The following is a 13746-nucleotide window of genomic DNA, read 5'->3' as shown; positions in this document are numbered from 1 at the left end:
TGAACAAGAAAAGAGCACTGATCAAACCACAAGGCACAGGAACAGGGGGTAGGGGAGTCAGGGAGGGAATAAAGAGAAGAAGAACAAAAGACAAAGTAGTAGCAATCTCAGTTCCCATCTAATGGAGATGCAACGGTGCCAATTTCTCCCACACATCTCTCCACATTCATTCATCTACTTACCTTCACCAAACCAATACAGTTCAAGAAAAATAAAGTCAAAATGCATTATTACTGAGAAATTTACTCCAAAGGTATATCTTGCAGAAGTTCTCACAGAGCTACAAGTATTTAATAAAACAAGTTCTCATTTTTAAACTATATACATTACCCCAGGCGTTCTGCTTATGCCACCTAAAAATTGTTGCCCTGAACTAATACTCATTGTTTCAACATTTTTATTTATTTTATTTTTATTTTTTGCAAAGCTAAAGACAGAACCCAGGACATCACATAGGCTAAGCAAATGCTCCACCCTCAGGTCTGTCTTAGTATTTTTCAATAGATTGTTTTAAGGTTGTTCCTAATTTTATACCTAGTTTCTTTTTACTTCATCTTTGTAGAAATTAAACAGCTGAACTGACGATTTAAAATAATGTATAATGAAAAAAACAGCATCTACAAGGTTTAACTTCTATGACTTACTGCACAGCAGATAGCTAGAGATTTTTTCTTCTGTATTCTTTGGGATAAAGGAGTAGGGATGGAATGAGGTTGAAGGATTCCAAAATAAATCTGCAGCATGATGGTTAAATGTACATAATAGTCTGATAAGTGAAAGAAATCAAACTTTTGTTTAGAAATAAAAGATAATGACTAATCCCAACAAGGGGTAGGTCTCTTAAGAAGTGAACAGTATCTTCACGTTCACAAAAAGAACACAGCCAGGTTCTAAAGTATATGATCTTTGGATCACTCTCTAGAAATCTCATTAAAAAGAACTAGAGGCTCTGAACATGTTCCAAGAATTTTCTGGGACCCCACTTCTTTGTGTAAGGAGGAAGATAACCTAAGCTCCAAGGTCCTTCTTCTGCTATAAGGATCTGAGAGTTTACACATATTAATCATTAAAGAGAAAATTTTTTGCACAATACTCTTATTAGCTTTATTAACTATTTCAATGAGAAAAATCAAGACCCAGAAAACTTGTGATTTTTTTACTTGCTTATGGAACCAAAAAGCAGAGGGCCAGGGATTTAGCTCAGTGGTGCCGTGACTGTCTTGGAAGCGCAAGGTCCTGAGTTCCATCCCCGGTACTGAAGGGGGGCGGGAATAGAGAAGCCAGTCTCCTGATTTCTATCACACATCTTTGAGGTTGGGGACCACTGATGTTTGCCAGGGCCCATGCACTCACTAGTCAATTTCTTTTTTTATTATTATTTTTTTATTTTAAATATACAGTAGGAACATTTAACACTTCTAAAAGATATTTCTCCATGCTCATTGGTCAATTTTCAAGGGGACCAAGAAAATGGATGTGGTTAATACAAAGCAATAGCAAAAAGCCTTCCTCAAATGAAAAAAAAAAAAAAACCACTGCTTTTTCTATCCTATGGAATAGATGTGCTACAGTGTTTCAAAAATAATTTTATTCTGGGCCCGGGATTTAGCTCTGTGGTTTCACCACCTGCTGCGCAAGCGCAAGGACCCAAGTTTGATCTCTGGTACCAAAAAAAAAAAAAAAAAAAATTTTGTTCTTATGTTTGTAAGAACAAAATTTCTCAAATATCATGAATTCTAAGAATCACCCGGAAACCTTATTAAAATACACATTCCAGGAACTTCTGAAAATTCTAATTTCTGAGGTCTGAGGTGGGATACAGCTTTTTAATTTTGGCGGCACTGGAGATTGCAGCCAGGGCCCTTGCACTGAGTTATCCCCATCCGCCTCTGAGACAGGGTCTTGTTAAGTCACTAATCTCCCAGGCTGGAGTCAAACTTGTGATCCTCCTGCCTTAGCCTCCCACTGTGGTGGGATTACAGGCATGTGCCACCACGCCCAGCTAGTGACTGCTCGCTTGTGTTTATGTATGTACGCATGCATGCACTTATTTACTGACTGACTGACATGGTCCCACACCATGTAGCCCAGGCTGGCCTTGAACTTGGGATGATCCTCCTGCCTTCGCTTCCTGAGTGCTGGGATTACAGGCATGCACCATTACACCTGCCAATAATTGCATTTTACAACAAGTTTTCCAGATGATTTTGAACCTGCTATTACTAACTCATCCTCTTCCAACCAGAGGTATGTGCAAAGTAGATGATGTAAAAAGTGTATGTGGAAAAGATGCAATTTCTTGGCCCAAAACATCTTTGTCCACTAGCTTATGAAGTAGAGGAAGTATTTTAAGGTGGCAATAAAATTCTCTGAGGCGAAGGTGAGAAGCAAGACTACTGGGCATTTTATGCTTAAAGTGAGCACTGATCCTAAAAAGCTTCCTCCACTTATTTCACTCACAGATCCAGCTGATACCAGCAGAAAACAAAGCCAACTACAGAAAATAAGAGTATAACGTTTACTACCTCAATACATTAGTAAAACAGCATGTACAAATAAGGCACTTTAAATCAGTCTTTGTAGCCAGAGAATCGGCAATACTAACCATAAAATGCTTATTGATAGTATTTACTAAGTTATCTGTCCAACCTTTGTTTGACAAATGGTTTAATTCAACTACATTTACATTAACAACTGAAAACAAACTTAATACTAAAATTAAATAAGGAACCTGGTCAGATCGTCTTTCTCCTTTTAGACTTGAATCGCGTATGGAAGCAGTTTAAGGCATTACTGTTGCCTCGGCTATTTGAATGGCAGGTGTCACTCCCTTTCTCATCTGTGATGTTGCTCCCAACATCCTTCACTTTCCCACAGCTGTCTGTAGCTTGATGGTGATCTGAGTCCTCTTTTTGGCTGTTGACTAGTCTCTCCCTTGAGAGGGTTCTTTCCCTAAATCTTCTAAACGGGGATGTCATTCTTTTTCTGGTTGTGTTCTCACAACTTGTCCTGTCTCTATCTTCCTCAGTGGCCTTCTTGGTCCTGTCTGTTCTTTTGGCTGTGCTCCTGGTAATCTGAAGGATTTTCTTTTGCAAGTAAACCCCGCCTATTCCGGGGCAGCTCTGGCCACTGATCTTGGTGCTGGATGCACGGGGAGGGGATGAGGAGGACCCTGAGAGGCGCAGCAGGATGCTGTGATCAGATAGGACACTGCCAACTGGAGGGAGAGATGCAAAAACTCTGACATAGTCAATTAGTCACAATTAGCCTGGCTCATAGATAACATTCCACTATTTAAAGCTTATTATCTTGACAATATCTAAAATATCAAAATCTAGAAACATTTTTTAATGCATGGAAAATCTATTATGCAGCATAAACACAACAGTTATTACACGAAAGAACACAGGAGAAAGATTACCTGGACCAGAATAAACTGGTGATAAAAACTCTGTTGAAAACAAGCTAAGCTGATAAGATTATAAGGGAAAATATGACAATATCAGGTAACCTGAACTATTTCTCAAGAAATTATGTATGTCTAGAATTTTCAGGCAGATTTTATTATAAAAAGTTTAATGAGGACCAGACAGAATGGGGTGTAGCTCAGTGGCGGAATGGTTGCCTAGAATGCCATGAGACCCTGGGTTCAATTCAAATCACCAAAAAGGACACAAACCAAAAAGGACACACAAACACTGTGTGTAACAGGTGTATTCATACAGCAACATTTCTGATGGTTCTGTGCCTCCGAGCTGGAGAGGTGGCCTTTCATAAGCAATCTTGACTTCTTTTTTAAAGTTCTTATTTACATTTTCCTTGTGAAAAACATGAAATAGTTCTACTTCCTTAATTGTATAAAAACAACCAATTCCAAAGTTTACCCAGAACTCGAAACAGATCGTGATAGAATACATTTAGTGTAATGACATTTTTGTTCAACCACAGACAACTAGCAAAACCTCCTCTCCAGAGGAGCAATACTACAGTCAGTTGTGGTTTTAATAGAAGATACATAACAACTAGAAACAATGTTGGAAAAAAGAATTTCCTCTGGCCTCTGAGGATTCTAAACAGACTATAACAAGTTCACAAATGTATAAACACTACTCAACTGTTAGCTACACACTGAAAGACAATGGAGAAAAGACCTTTCTATTCCAGTGGTGAGAGTGGGCTTTCTGCTGGGAATATGAACAGTGAGGGTACTATTCTCATCCCTGACACCCCCTTCCCTGTCACAGTCAGGCATGAAACACCTAAATCAGACCAGTACTGTAACTCCCTGCTCTCAGAATTGTCTAATGGCGTGGACCCAGGGTCTCCACAAGGGGCGAAGGGTGTCACATGCTTTATCAGCACGTGGGCACAGTTCATGAAATCCCTCCATCTGGCTGCAGTATGGCTGCCAGTCCCACTCATCGAGATCTAACGAGACACTCAAGTCAGAATCGGACAGACAAAAGGACACAGGTCTATATGCTTCATAAAATCTTAAAGTGAGCTACAACAGTATCAGAAATGTGTACTTCAGGCTGGGGATTTAGCTCAGTGGTTCTGCTGCCTGCCACGCAAGCGCAAGGTCCTGAGTTTGATCCCCAGTACCAAAAAAACCCCTAAACCAATAAAATTAGAGCAAATTATTAAATATTTTTTTAAAAAGTGTGTATTTCAAAGACACACCTATTGTATATACTGTTTGATGTCCTGCTTCATTTTCACGAAGCTTTCCTTAGTAAAATCTCAACATTCTATCCAGCCAGTCCCAGCTATGTGAGGGTGAGAGACAGGGGAGCAACGGAGCTACGTTGCCCCGTGGAGGGGGGCGGAGGCGGAGAGGAAGACACTAAATTGGTGCTCACCACATACTAGGCTTTGAAATTCTGTTTCATTTTAACCTTATATAAAGGCCTGAAACAGATGGTCTTTTTCTCAACCTTTCAGAGAGGAAACCTGACCTTATAGGTTACATAGTAACAGATATAGCAAGGCATAGTCAGGATCACTGTCACATAGGTGGTAAAAATAAGATTCCTGAGAAGTGAGAGGAAACTGAATGTGGGAGCTGGGGCAAGCTCTGGAATTAACAGGTTTGTCTCCTCTCTGACCATGCACTGTCCTGTGGTATAGTTATTCAAAGATGTAATTTTTTCACATCTGTGAAGAAGATCCCAGGACTAGAATGCCTTTCCCCAAGTTACACACAGAGTGTGAGATGCCAATGTAAGAAACACACACTACTCAGAATGCTACAAGTGCATCAACATGAAACAGCCTCTCCATGCACTGGCCAAGCCAGCCAAGAAAGGCTTCAGTCTTGATTATGAAAACACACGTAAAAGAACAAGAACAGTTTTGAACTGTTTTTACCTCACCAAGTTTAGGATAACTATCAATGTAAAAATCTGTAAAGGTATATGTTATTTAAATCTTTTTTTTTTTTTTTTTTTTACTATGAAAACATTTTTATTAAAGTAATTAAAAGTCAAAAATAACAACAAAAGGGAAATTCCACAGCCTGTTTGCAACTATATAATCTTTATGTAGAAAAACTATAAACTGACAGTCTGATATGAAAAGCAGCTCCACAATAATCCTAATCCTTGCATAAAAGTAACTAAACTAGGGCCAAGGATTTAGCTCAGTGGTTTCGCCCCCTGCTGCACAAGCGCAAGGACCTGAGTTTGATCCCTGGTACCAAAAAAAACCCCACCTAGATGTTGTTGAAAAGTAACTAAACTATGGAATCAGTTCACCCTAAAGAAACTGTCTTACTGTAGAATATTTCAGCTGAGCTGATTTCAACTATATAGAAAATATGAAGGAGGTTGAGGATTTAGCTCAATGGTTCCACCACCTTCCTCGAAAGCGGAGGGACCCCAATTCGATCCCTGATACCAAAAAAAAAAAAAAAAAAATATGAAGGACAACATCAAGAACCAGCATACAGTATGAACCATATCATGTAAAGGTACAAATTCCCAATGATGAATGGCATCATACTGTATACCTAAAATGTGCCAATAAACTTAATTAAAAGAAAAAAAGAAAAAAGAGAGAGGAAAAACAAGAAACAGCACAGACCAAAACAACTGCACCGTCTGCCTTTATGTTTACCTACGCATTTCCTCTGTCAAAGAAGAAACACAGTTTGAATACTGGAGTCCTAATTACATGATGCGTAATACCTGAAAAGCATTCAAATAATTACATATGAAACATCAAAGTTCAAAAGGTAAGTCTTAGCGGTTACACTTTTCTGAAACACTATTACTTGCTCATAGACCGAAAAGCAAAATACATGCTGAAAAGTGTTGCCTGCTCAAACAACCTGAAATGGTTTGTCTTACCTTTGCGAGGGGAACCTTGAGGAGATGCAGGAGGACTAGAATGTAACGATGACGCCACAGAAATCACGTCTTCTGTATGTTTCTTACCACTTACTTCTTCAGTTGGTCCTAAAACTTTCTGAGGTAAACCTGTACCTGAAAATAAAACCAAAGAAGTTATAGACATCATTTCACAATGAAAATGCTGGTAACTGCCTAAATCACTACGTAACTAGAGCCATGATGCACAATGGCTAGTGTAGTCAACTGAAATGTGTAAATGACAAACGGACTACATGGCTGGGTAATGGCATACAGAGATTCTCACCTCTAGGTTATAAGTTCAAAATTAGCTGGTCCACATGGACCAATTATAATAAACTGTTCTGGCGCAGAAGGGAAATCAATTTAACAGTCCGCGTATAGTGCCCCACCTCCCACAATTGACACACTGCCTTGCAGTCTTTAGAAAGACAGATTCACACTCTTCCCTCCCCTCTAGAGGTGGCCTCTCCATGGCAGAGCAAGGCATGTGGTGGGGCAGTGTGGGGATGCTGGCACTGTCACTACCTGTGGTGCATCTGTGTTGTGGGGATACAGGAGAGGCTGCAGGGCTGCCAGTCCAGCCCTCTCAAGAGCACTAAATTCACACTACAGGAGAGAAGTAAACAACAGAAAGAATTATGAATTTATAGGAAAGTAGTATGGAGCCCACTGGAAACATTTTTGTGAAGTTCTCTCATTACACTTATTCAACAGCTGGCCCTGTTTTTTTTAGGCAGGGTCTCATTACATAGTTCAGGCTGGCCTTGAACTCATGGCGATTCTCCTGCCTCAGCCTCCTAAGTGCTGGGATTACAGGTGTGTACCACCCCTGGCTGGCCCTGTTTAATATAGAAATCATTTTAAAACACTGATTTTTTATATATACGTTTGCTAAGAAATGTGAAAGATCTACTGATGCCATTCTTAGACAGTAAAGCAAGCACAGCTCTAATGAGGGTCTGGCACAGAAACAAGCAGCCTTCTGTTGAAAAAGCTTTAATCCCAGTGGACCCACACCAGTTGAATATGACTTTAATATAAATACTGTGTATTAGCCATAAATAATATCCACGCTTCATCAGGAAAGAAAAGCTACCTCCAAATCATACTGCTCTCATGTGATGATGCCTAAACAAGAAACCAGAGCTAAATCAGTTGCCATCTCACTCCTACTAAGAAATGTATCGACTATGCCAATTTTTAACCCAATCCACTTTTCATTTTCATAGACAGGAAACTAGTCCAGGCTTTGAACAACTTCCAGCCAACTGTTACATGACCTTCCCAGCCAGGCTTTCTGCCTCCAGTCTTGCTGCACCCCTACTATAGTTCTTATCAAACATCATTTGGACCCTGATGTTCTTCTGCTCAAATCTCTTTAATGACTTCTCACTGATGACTGGGTGTTTAGCACAGGACAGCACCATTTTATCATCATTTCACTTCCATCACCCTACAAGTACAGAGGTTAAAAGCAAGAACTTAGGGGCTGGGGATTTAGCTCAGTGGTTTCGCCGCCTGCTGTGCAAGCGCAAGGACCCGAGTTCGATCCCCAGGACCAAAAAAAAAAAAGCAAGAACTTTAGAGCCAGTTGGCCTGGCTCCACTCCCAGCCTGATCACTTACCGTAGCCCAGGTAAGCTACTGATGCTCTGTGCAGAAAGAAGGTAAAACACTACCTAGCTTACTGGATTATTATGAGCACTAAATGAATACATAAAATTAGCATGGTACTGTGAAATGTGCCTAGAGTTCATAATGTGCTAAACATTAGCTTCAGTTACCATGGTGAACAACTCTGCATGTGGTCTGCAGCCCCATCAGCAAAGTGCTTGGAGCTCCTGCAGACATCAAGCTGCTGCTTCTGCTGGAAGCAGCTTCTCTAGACCCTCTTTATAATCACTACACTGCTATCAGCCCAAAGGCTCTGTGTGCTCTCTCCAAAAGCCTTTTCCTAAAGTCCCACCTTCCTTCTGACTCTGTAAAAAGTGCCTTGGTTTTTTTCACATGTTGTGTGCATATATACTCCTGGCACAAAAGCAAGCGCATTATACTGAAGTTATCTGTTTACACATCTGTGGGCCAGGGATTTAGCTGAGTGGTTCCAGCGCCTGCCTCGCAAGCACAAGGTACCAAGTTCGATCCCTGGTACCAAAAAAAAAAACCTTATCTGTTTATGCATCTGTATCATCAGATTAAAAATCTGGCAAAGGAGGGGGCACTTCTTAGTCAACTTTGTTTCTCAAGTCAAATTCATAAACTTATATCGAATATATAAGCACGTATTATATATAATGTTTAATAATGCTAGGAACCAAATCTAACTTTGATTTCCATCTAAAAATTAAAATAGTGATACTATTAAAACAATAAATAAAAGTAATTCATAAATCTACATGGCCTAAAAGAGGAAAAAAAAAGTATGGTCCATACTTCATGTACTTCACACTTTCTTCTCTCTCCTAACCAGGTTTACAGAAAGCGTCATTAGTAAAAAAAAAAGTATAGTTATTTTCCTAATAAGCAACTTGATTGTCATAGTTTTTATAGGTTCCATCTGCATTAGATATTTGATTAAATATAGATCTGAATGCAGCAAACCCTTAACGTGTTGCCCAAGATTTAAGGTAAATCCCCAAGATATATTGTTTTATGTTGACAAACATTTCAGCATTACAGAAATTCTAAAATCAGCATTTAAAACACATCTCTATAGGCAAAATGAAATGTTTATTCATTTACATAGTGATCATATCCTCCAAGCATTTGCAATTCTTTGTCACTCTTAATTCCGCTGGAAATTTTGATTACATGAATATAACATCAGTCGTGAATATACTCACTCAAGGCAGGGTCTTTTGCTTGTCCCTTCTTCCTTATAGGGTGCAAATTAACAGCGGGCACTTGAAGCACCTGGCTCACTCTGTGGGGCTGGTGCAAGTGGGCTTTAGCCACCTGGTTTGCTGACCTCATAGGCACTGGAGACATTTCAGATGATTTGGCTGATCTTTTCTCATTTAAATTCTTGGTCACTAATAGGAGAGGGAACAGGTAACTCTTTTAAAGACAAGACTGTTACCATTAAGAATAACTCATTTTTAGCACACAAAAAATAAAATATTTTCTTAAAAGGAGTTCCATTTAAGTATTATAAAATGTTATCCCTGGAACTGCTTTGAAATACATTGTTACTTTTATCTCCTGAAAAATTCTTAGATCCATTAACTTTATCAGCTCCATCTCTGCCATCACTCTGCTGAAAGCTAACATTCTCTCATCTACACTGCAGCACTGCTTCTCTTACTTTACCAATTCCAGCTCACCTTTACACCATCTCTACACAATAGCAGAGTACTCCAAAACAAGGTTTATAAGCCCCCACATAATTTAGCATCAGCCTGCCCTCTTGAAGCAGATACCTTGCCTCTCTTCAATTCCACATTCTCTATTTCTATTTAAATCAGCCTTTGTTCAATTTCCTAGACTGGAAGGTTCCCCACTTGCTGCGACTTTCTGACAAACTTGCTCACAAACTTAGGGAACAATTTCCTAAATCCACACAGCCTGAGGCGGCTAGAGAACCCTGACTTAAACAAAAGCTGCCTCTTTCTTATAAAATCAATACTACAGTCCAAAGGAAAGAAATTCTTCCTTAAGCAGTACTTTTAATCCTTCAGTCAGCTACTCAGGATGGTTTCATGTAGGTGCAACTTCTGAACTTCAGAGAGGTTTTGTACCCAAAGATAAAAGAAGTAATAGATGTTTAACCTCAGCACAGTTGTAACAGCAATTCTGCTTTTATTATGAGAGCCTAGAGAATATTTTGGGTCATAAGAATCAGAACATCTCAGAAAGCTAAAACACTGGGACTCCAGTGGACAATACACATTGGTTCACTAATTAATTGAATCCAAGAATCATTTTTTAGTTATGAAACTAATTTCTTTTTCTAAATACTATTCAATTCTTGATTTCATTGGCATTTTAATAACTGTCACAGTGCAAAAAAAAAAAAAAAAACAAACCCCAAAATAAAAACAAACAAAAAACCTGGAGAGATCACTTAAAATATGAAAGAGTTTGCAGAAGAATGCCCCAAACCGCATATTAATTAGCAAGAACTCAACTGATGCTCAGAAATGAACTATATCTGGGGATGGGACAGTCATTTAAATCTTTAAAAATATATTCTGTACTAACAATCAAATTAAGACAACAAATTAAAGAAATATGCATTGAATTACATTTTCAAGTCCAGCTTCAGAAAGAAAAGCCCACATGCTTTCTCACATCAAATCAGTATCAATATGCATTTAGCGTTAGGAGGAAAGATAGGGAAGTCTGGGCCGGGTGTAGGAGGAGAGAGGCATATACAGCTGTGTATGTGTGGGTGTATCTGAAACAACCTTGTATCAGACAAATCACAAGATAAAAACTCTGCCTTGAGTTATCTGAGGAAAAAAAAACTTTGATGATAATTCAAAGAGTCAGAGGGCTTCAATAAATTAAATATACATTTGCCTCTAGACTTTAAAACACAGATAAAATTTAAAGGTTCCTATATTCTACTTTTGACATGTATCACTTTCACATGGTTATTATTGCTATCCTATGTGATGTTTCCCAGATACCATCCAATACTATATACACATATTATTTCAATAAATAATGAAATTATTTTTAATAAAAATTATAAATGATTTTACTAGTCATATACTATTCTGTTTTTTTTTTTTTTTTTGGTACCGGGGATCAAACTCGGATCCTTGCACTTGTGCAGTAGGCGGCAAAACCACTGAGCTAAATTCCCCAGCCCTAGTCATATACTATTCAATTCTTATGTATCTAGCATCTAAATTTCTTTATCATTGTAATATTGCAACGTGTTTATATAAGTAGATTTTTAGGTGCATTATCTTATTAGAATACAATGCTAGTATTGGGTACCTCAGAGAGTTGAGGAATACATAACGATATTTTTTGGGTTTTTTTGTGTGTGGAGATGTTGTCTCACAGGGCCGGGGATTTAGCTCAGTAGTTCTGCCGACTGCCTCACAAGTGCAAGGTCCCAGTTTGATCCCCGGTACCAAAAAAAAAAAAAAAAAAAAAAAGAGATGGTGTCTTACTGTACTGGCCAGGCTGGTCTGCAATGATTCTCCTGCCCAGCCTCCCGAGGAAGTGGGACTACAAGCATGCATCACAGTACCTAGCCAGTGACAATGTTTAAAAAGTACTCAGCCAAGATTGTTAGCTTTTATTATTTTACTCCATTCTCCAAATGTCATATATAATTTTATTTTATTTTATTTTTTGGTACCGGGGACTGAACTCGGGTCCGTCCACTTGTGAGGCAGGCGGCGGAACCACTGAGCTAAATCCTCAGCCCCTTGATTGTGATTTTTAGAGGAAAACATTTAACCCACAACTCAGTGATCTCACCATCTTTGATTTCTCCTCTCAGTGTTGGCCCCCAGACACATGTGTTTTGTTGCTTGTACTTAAATAGTGGGCTGGGAGTGCAGCTTGGGGTAGAATACAGTGGAGGAGGACAGCAGGGAGGTGGGTTATCAGGACTAAGGATATAATGTCTTTTCTCATTGTACTTAGTAGCTATTGATGATATAAGAATGTCCTTTTGTTTCAACTTACTGACACCTATGTCCAATTTAAAATAAATTTCTTATATTTTCTAGTTGGCAAATGATATTATCCATTAAATTACAAAAGGTAGCCAGGGATTTAGCTCAGTGGTTCTGCCGCCTGCCTTGAAAGCTCAAGGTCCAGAGTTCAATCTCCGGTACCAAAAAAAGGTAAAAATTTCATTTATTTTACTATTTAGGGTGAATGCAAAAATGTTCTCAAATAGAAAGCCTTCTCTATAATGTTCTAGTTTTTAAAAGATGTCTTTATAAAGCTGCTTCCTCTACTTTTTTTTTGAGACAGGGGCTTGGTTTGTAGTTCAGGCCGGCCTAGAACTTGCAGCAATTCTCCCACCTCAGCCTCCTGAGTGCTGGGATCACAGGCACGTGCTACCATGCCCGGCTAAAGCTTCTTAAAGAACTATTTATCCTTCTATTTTTGGCAGGGTAAACATCAGGGATGGGTGGGATTCAGAATCTAATTAATAGAATCACACGATGCTTGGAGTACGTCAGTAATCTTTTTTTTTTTTTTTTTTGAGACAGGGTCTCACCATGCAGTTCAGGCTGGCCTTGAACTATGTAATCCAGGCTGGTCTTGAACTCATGGCAATCTTCCTGCTTCAGCTTACTGTGTTCTGGGATTAGAGGACTGAGCCACCATGCCTGGCTTGTTGGTAATCTTTGTGAATGAAAGTTTTAACAATTTTACTGGGACTTCAGTGTAAGAACTGAGTTTCTCTTTTCTTGTGGTCTTTCTGCCATGTACATGAAAATCTGTACTCACAGGTACCATAGGCAGGTTCCCACTGCAGCGACATTATCTGGAACTTCTCCTCATCCGTCTCTACATCTAGACTGCACAGATACTGCTTTACCTTCCTTGCCATCTGCGCATCCTCATACAGCTTCTTGGCATTGAGCAGAGAGCTGCGACGCGCTCTTTTCTTGTGAGCGCCTCCTTGAACATCCAACATGTTTGAATTTGTGCTGCCTTGACTCAGTGACCTTAAGAAGAAGGAAACTATAATAAGAAGCTGTAAAGATGAGAACTAAGCATGGGAGAATCAAGATTAAAAGATTTTGTTCTGTTAATGCTATTGCATGCTGATGTAAATGAGTTAAAAGATGAAGAGCATTAATGCAAAGTCATTTGGCACACAGGACAATGTTCTGAATTAAGAACAAGATTTGGCAAAATGCAGAATAAAGAAAAAGGTATCAATTTCTCCCTGAGCAACATTTTCCATCACACCTGTGGTTGTGCCTATCTGACCCATGACACAATTGTGACAAGAAATGGCATTCCTCACACCCAGAAGATGCGGCAGAAAGCAGGGTCAGTCAGACCTGTGCACATGGATCTCCAGCAAGAGAGTCTCTGGAGCAGCGTACTCCTCCTCCGTGCTGCTGTGCAGATGCTGCCGCCGCCACACTGCTGCTCACAGAGCTGACCCTGCACAGGCTGACAAATTCTACCAGTCATCAAATTTTGGCCAAAATTCAAAGAGAACAACCAGTAAGCTATTAGCTCAGAAATGCAGTAAAATGTTACTCAATGTTTCCATTCATATACGGAATGGTCAGGCAGTATTTGGGTTCTAGAGGTGAGGATCAAAGATTTTACTTTCATAATGCCTATGAATGTGCTACAGCTGCAGCTGGGTAGAAATAACCACAATGTAAATGACTGCAGCTTCACCTAACTCTACTCCTTGTACAATGACTACAACT

General features: G+C 39.3%; 1 protein-coding gene across 16 annotated transcripts in view; it reads right to left on the bottom strand.

Moving 5' to 3' along the window:
• The window catches only part of Rapgef6 (Rap guanine nucleotide exchange factor 6), a 204555-nt gene that overhangs the window by 12322 nt on the left and 178487 nt on the right, over positions 1–13746 (bottom strand). For 14 of the 16 annotated variants that reach the window (XM_087194559.1, XM_004836642.4, XM_004836640.3 and 11 more), the window contains 3 exons: positions 12800–13020; positions 9217–9405; positions 6351–6485 (listed from right to left, as the gene is read on the bottom strand). In XM_087194559.1, the coding sequence (XP_087050685.1) occupies positions 6351–6485; positions 9217–9405; positions 12800–13020 (545 nt within the window). Of the gene's footprint in view, positions 1–5; positions 3218–6350; positions 6486–9216; positions 9406–12799; positions 13021–13746 lie in introns of those variants that run through there. The other 2 variants (XM_087194567.1, XM_021241747.2) reach the window with 1 other exon arrangement.

This window comes from Heterocephalus glaber, unplaced genomic scaffold (genome assembly GCF_053883595.1).
Source record: "Heterocephalus glaber isolate CG9 unplaced genomic scaffold, H.glaber_assembly_v1.0 deba00001606, whole genome shotgun sequence".
NCBI classification, from domain to species: Eukaryota; Metazoa; Chordata; class Mammalia; order Rodentia; family Bathyergidae; genus Heterocephalus; species Heterocephalus glaber.
The sequence above is the reverse complement of the archived record's forward strand: the minus strand, read 5'-3'. Positions and strand labels throughout refer to the sequence as shown.